The following is a 6359-nucleotide window of genomic DNA, read 5'->3' as shown; positions in this document are numbered from 1 at the left end:
CCGACCGCCACGTCTGCAGCAGTTCCCACCCTGCAGCTGTGGAATGCAAACCCAGAACATGGGATATGTACAGAGTGCTCCCGGCGGCGCTCCCAGCACCCGGCTCGGGATCCCAGGGATTGGGGCACTATGTGCCCGGGTTCATCCTGCTCAACAGGAAGCTCTTGACACTGGGCACCGGGTGCACGTCGTACTGGTGCCTGCGGCGCTCGATGAAGGATGCCAGGCGGGAGGTATCCAGTGGGATCTTGGAATAGCTGCCGCTGTGCGGCTGCAGCCACGGATGCTGTAAACAAGTGGCTGCTGTTGGCCTTCTCCGGAAGTCTTCCTGGAGGATAACGTTGATGAAATCCCTGGCGGCGTGACTCACGTCGGAAAAGTACTCGTGCGGGAAGCTGAAATCCACTCTGCACACATTGATACAAGTCTCCTCTTTGCTTTCGTCCAGGAACGGAGAGACGCCACTTAGCATGACGTAGGTGAGGACCCCGATGCTCCAGATATCCGTGCTCAGGGAGACAGGAAGGCCTTGGATAACTTCAGGGGCTGCGAACTCTGGGTTTCCAAGGAGGTGATGGACATGGAAATGACCAGTGATCTGGACTGCATCTTCCAAATCAATGATCTTGACACGAGGCGCTGGGATTCTTAAATCGATGAGCAGATTTTCTGGCTGTTGAAAAGATAATGACATAAACTTAATTGTAAATATATTTTTGCAAATGAAATATGTAGGATTCATTTAAGCTTTATAGCCAATCAAAAACTTGCATTTGATCAGATGTGCAAGGGAGAGATCTGGAGAGTGAATGATAAGGAACCAGCACAGCTGCTGTTTCCTCTAAATTCAGAACAATGCTGCAGTCACAATGACAAGATTCTCTTTTGCACTAGGGAAACTCACTGTGATTTTGCACTTTGTCCTAAATACTTACAGTTTATTTTCCCAAACTAATCTCTACAGATTAAGAGCACTGATGGATTTTTAAATTTTAATAAGACTTATATATATATGATCAGTTTATTTAGATTCCATTTGTTCAGGTGACAGCTGGCCAAGTAAGTGTGCATAACTTGCAGCAGAAATGTTCTTCATGAAGTAAATGTTCAATTTTGCACCCACTACCCTGGGAGGGACTTCAGTGTGCCATAGTGTTGCTGTCAATTGACATGGAGCTGCCAGTGTTCCCCTACACACACCAGGACACAGTCAGCATGCAACTTTCCAAGGCAGCATGCAACTACATCTCATCCCAGTTGGTTTTCTGTCTGTTTTAGCAGCTCTCAGTATTTAAGGTCTCTCTCAGTGAGAGACAGTGAGCATTGCCTATACACTCTGTTCTGGGGACTTACATGGATTATCATTCCTTTGCTGGCTCTGAGATGATTTCTGAATTTACTTCTTGCATCCTTCAAGATCTTTTTTTCTCTCCCTTGTCCTCATGCATATTTTATTGCTGCCTCATTTTTTATATATATATATATATATATAAAGCAAAGTTAACTATATGGCTGTTCCAGCCTCTCCACTTGCTTTTCTCTTGTGCAACTCTATTGATAAAATTAACACATCCTTGAGCAGGATCCTAGGACAACACAATCCATGGATAGCTCTGCTGTCACTGCCAGTGCATCTCCTGCTTCCCACTTAGCAACAGAAGGTGCTTTGTTTAGCATCCCTCATTCAGGGAAACTGCAAATAGGTCACAGAAAATTAGCTTCCCACCTTGTTTCTGCAAGTATCTAATGATCAAACAGAGAATTCACTGCAGTTTCTTACCTCCAAGTAATGCCTACTTTTTGACAGGTCATATAAATAGAGAAAAAAATACAGATAATTGCAGAGAAAGAAACCAGGATGATTTAGTCTTTTGTGTCTAATTCTCATATAAGGCCCTGTGCAAATGGAATTCTTTTGTAGGGGTAGGGGCAGCAGAAGAATGAAAGTATCACTTCATCTGATGTGTCTGGGACTTGGAGAGATGACAATAAATCTCCCTGAAGCTGGATTGTCCCCTATATAAGAAAGCTAAATTCATCCCTCATTCCCCATTTTTAATTGCCACTTAAATCTGCAAAGTGTTACAGATTATCTGATATCCCTGGCAACCAGAAACAACATTGCAGATCACAAAACTTGAAACACTTGATCACAACTTCAATGGCTAATTTTCTGTCATCCAAGATAACTGGGATGCTGGGGAGGACAGGAGTACAATGCCAAATCCAGGACAGTACAGTGCCTCCTGCCATGTGCGCTCACAAAAGCAGGTACGAGCTGTGCTAGTCGGAGTGTGACGTTCAAGAACACCCCAATTTCTTCTCCACAGTGCAGCTTGTCCTTTGCTCTTCCTCTAACCCTTCCCTGGGTGTATTTCCCACCCAGTTCCCCTCTCAGGTTCTGCAGCACAGTGTGCTGCTTTTCTTTTCCTTTGCCCCTGCCAGCCTAGCACAAGCCAGCTCTGCTCAGGAAGGTCGGTGGCTGAGTTGGCACAGTGTGAGCCTAAACCATACTCCATAGAATTATTCATAGTTTCCTTCAAACACGTGCTAGTGACATCTCACTCTTGTGTCTCCAACATCCTCGTTCTCCTTCATTAAATCCCAAAAGCCCTTTTTGGGATTTAATGAAGGAAACAAACCGGTGAATGAAGGGAAAAGGTGCATTTCTTGTCTGAAGGCAAAGACCTGGTGCTGCAGGTCAGTAACTCCTTTCTCTGATTAACAGCTCATCCATTTAGTGAGCATCTCCCTGGGGGTACAGGCTGCACCTGCTCCCTGTCTGCACAGCTGGGAACTCTCTGTTCCAGGGCACGGAACAGCAGCATCGTTCTCATTTGTTCCTACCTTTATGTCCAAGTGAGCCACTCTGCAGTTATGGAGGTACTGCAAGGCTTCCATTGTATCTCTTATATAGAACGCCACCTTTTCCTCCATGAGTTCATCGTGGTTCATCAGGTAATCTAAGAGGCGACCATCATCCATCCTACAAACAAACCAAACCCTGTGCATGAACCATCACATGGCATCGCTAGGAACAGTTAACATCTGAAAACAAAATTGCAGCAGAGACTTCGTGACCCAAAAAAGGGAGGAAAATAAAATGCAAGATCTGACAAGTATTTAATGGTATCTCAAGATACTGCAGGCCATGGAAGTGGTAGAGTGATTAATCCTCAATTGTTATCTCCAGTCCCTGACAAATTTAGCAAGAGTCTTAAAGTAAACTCATTTGCTTAAGGATGGATTCAATAGAGACAATCCCTTTGGAAACAGAACTTCTTAATTATTTGGATTCATCTATAGAGCTGGTTGCATAATGCAGAAAAAAAAATCATTGACATTTTCAGCTGGTTATATTTTCTGTGGGAAAACTAACCCAATAAAAGTTTTCCACCTAGTTTATTTATCTGTACAAACAAACAATGAAATATCCCAAATATACTTCATTGGATATACCACAACAAACATTTTGGAGTTTGGTTACTGTTTCTTCTTATGGGACAAGCATGGTTTCTACAGAGGTCTTTTCACCAAAAAGCATTAGAATTATGAAGGCTCTAATCTCACTGAAACACTTTTACACAAATGTAAAAAGTGGACAAAACTGCCCAAGTAGGTCTGATGCTTTTCAATGGCACAAATTACCCAAGTTTCACCCAAGTAGGAAGCAGTTTTATTTCTCCCTCTTAATCTTACTTACTGTAAAGAAAAGGCAGTGGAAACTCTGCAGAAAATGGCAATTTCATTTGACATCTCAATCAATAAAATCTTTGCCCTGCTGAACTCAGGGTGATCTTTGTGCTTGGCTTTAACAGGGCTGTGATTCCTACCCTGACACTTGAATCCAAGCTCTGCGTACTTACAGCTCCAAAACTAAGATGTAAGAGGTCGGAGACTCGTAGGTGTCATGGATAGTGATGTACTGAGGGTGCTGTAAGTGTTGCAACAAAGCTGCTTCATGTGCTGCCTGCTCTTTCTTTTTCATTTTTTTACTAATGAATTTTACAGCAACATCTTTCCGGGTGGCTTTGTGGACACATTTCTTTACTATGGAGAATCGACCCCTGAAATTATAAAGAAAACAGAATAATGAGGTGAATAAATGAATAAATTATGCCTGTTTTTTAGTACAATAACAGAGTGATTTTTGAAGTTTTTTTTTTTTTTGATTCATCACATTAATATTTCACAAGGCATCAGATTTAACAAGTTGTTCATAACCTTTTCCAACAAAGGCCCTCCATCTCTTACCCTGGGTGTAGAGATTCTTTGGGGATTAGCAAACACTGAGAGCAAACGGTGTCACTTTGCTTTGTGCAGCCATACTGATGCCCTCTAACAACCTCCCCTGGGTTCAATTTGCTGCCACTTTTACAGGTTCTATCTCCTTTTATTGTAGCTGTGGGTCTCCCTTCTCCAGCTGCTTTACTAAAGAGACCAAACTTTCTCAAACAACTAAAATAAAAGCCTTGTTAAATAATCGCTCGTCTACCATTTTTTTCAGACACACAGTAAGAAATTAAGAAAAAAGCTGTCAAGAAAGCATTTAGGAAACTCATACAGACCACAGTACCATTCCTGAAAGTAAAACTACCCAGTAAAACCATCTGCTGAACTTGAGCTCTTAGTAATACATCCCTGTTTTCTACTCCTGTCCTTTCAGCCCCAGAATTGTCTCTGACATCTGAGCTGAAGAAATAATTGCATTAACTTGAATTATTTTCATGCCCCTTATCTGTTATCTGTGGAGAGCACAAGGGGTGACAACATGTGCTGCTCCTATTTAGGCTCTGTTCACCTCACCCTCCCAATCAGCAAAGATAAGTCAGTCACATGCCCAAGTTTTGGCAAACTCAGTCTGTGAGGATAAGCTTATCCAGAACCAGTAATTTGTCTTGACTTCAAAACAGAACCTCAAGTCAGAGATGAAAGATACCAACTGCCAGAGAGTTGGCTGCCTAATTGTTCGCCAGTTTGCAAATCTTTAATTTTCAAATCAGAACTTATCTTGAAAAACAGAATTTAGTCAGTATTTTCATCAGTATCTGATATGCAATGCTCTTTGAAAGAATCAGCAGTTTTCAGGCTAACTACAATAGTATCCTAAACTCCCCACCAAGGAGAAAGCTTCAAGCCATTGTTTGAATGTTTTATTGCAGTGATAAGCAAGGTTAATATTACCTCCCAATCTCATGCAGCTCTGCATAGGCAAGGTCAAAGTTTTCCTTCCATGAAATAGTGGCACCATCGGCAGCAGAGTCTTTGAAAGAACAAAGAACATTCAAGAAAGTATAAACACAGTTTGCTGTGGACTATAAACAGCATATTTGAAAATTATGTGAGACTTCATTATTAAGACAGGAAACATTATAACTAGGAGTCCAGTTTCATACTGCTCAGGCACAGCTCCAGTGTGTTGGATCACTAAATGCCAGAGCTCCCCAGGGAAAGGTAGGGATAAGGGGGACTCAAATATGTCCTTGCAATTTTGGGCTGAAAAAGGCCACAGAGACAGGGTAGAGCTATGCTGTGTGAGCTCTTGCTCCATCCAGCACTGGCTGTCCAAGCCAGTCACAGACCTACTTACACACCAGGGCTGCTAAAGCATGGGGAAAAGTGGGATCTGCTCACCTGAGAGTGAGCTGTGCCCCAAATTCCTGCAGCACTGAGTGCTTGGGAATTGCCTCCATCACAGCATTCCATTCCAGCTGCATTGCTCAAGGAGGGATACTTTGCAAGTAGAATTGCAGCCCCCGCTGGGCTGCCCAGCAGAAGCTGCAGGTGCTGCTGGCATTGCTGGAAAGGCAGGATGGACACCAGCCAGGACATGGAGCCCGTTGAGCAGAGATAAAGACAAGAAATAATCTTGGGATAGAAAGCAGGGACCTGCTTAGAATCTGCAATAGCCTCTGTGGCAGAGGCAAGCTCTGAGCCTGAATGGAGCTGAAGACTCCGAAATCCTTTCTGGGGCAAAGAGCTGGCTCTGAGCATCTCCCAGGCTTTTTTCTTATATCCCTAGCTGGTCCAGGATCCCTGTTTTTATCAGGACCCATCGAGACTAACCATACAGAGCAGAGGTGGATTCCTGTGTGCAGCAGTCCCTCCCAGCACTCACCGTACTCCGGGAGCCTCACGAACTCAGACGCGTCGCTGGGCAAGCTGATCCCCCAGGGATTGCTGGCACTCACTCGGAACTGGTACTGGCAGCCTGGGGACAGGTCCTCAATGACAAGGTACGTGTCCAAAGTTGAGGCTACTGACTGCTGCCAGACCTGCGAGCCTGTTGGGCAGAGGGAGAGGAGGGGAGCTGAGGGAAACACTTGCTGTGTGAGATCAAGGCTGAGGCTTTCTCTGCC

The 6359-nt window shown here is 43.9% G+C and overlaps 1 protein-coding gene across 2 annotated transcripts in view; it reads right to left on the bottom strand.

Moving 5' to 3' along the window:
* The window catches only part of KALRN (kalirin RhoGEF kinase), a 432237-nt gene continuing 425878 nt past the window's right edge, over positions 1 to 6359 (bottom strand). Inside the window, exons 56-60 of one of the 2 annotated variants that reach the window (XM_066323074.1) lie at positions 6119 to 6283; positions 5185 to 5263; positions 3867 to 4067; positions 2848 to 2986; positions 1 to 673 (exon numbers count right to left, since the gene is read on the bottom strand). In XM_066323074.1, the coding sequence (XP_066179171.1) occupies positions 128 to 673; positions 2848 to 2986; positions 3867 to 4067; positions 5185 to 5263; positions 6119 to 6283 (1130 nt within the window). In that variant the 3' untranslated portion in view covers positions 1 to 127. The remainder of the gene's footprint in view (positions 674 to 2847; positions 2987 to 3866; positions 4068 to 5184; positions 5264 to 6118; positions 6284 to 6359) is intronic. The other variant, XM_066323073.1, reaches the window with a different exon arrangement.

This window comes from Sylvia atricapilla, chromosome 7 (assembly GCF_009819655.1).
Source record: "Sylvia atricapilla isolate bSylAtr1 chromosome 7, bSylAtr1.pri, whole genome shotgun sequence".
Classification (NCBI taxonomy): Eukaryota; Metazoa; Chordata; class Aves; order Passeriformes; family Sylviidae; genus Sylvia; species Sylvia atricapilla.
The sequence above is the reverse complement of the archived record's forward strand: the minus strand, read 5'-3'. Positions and strand labels throughout refer to the sequence as shown.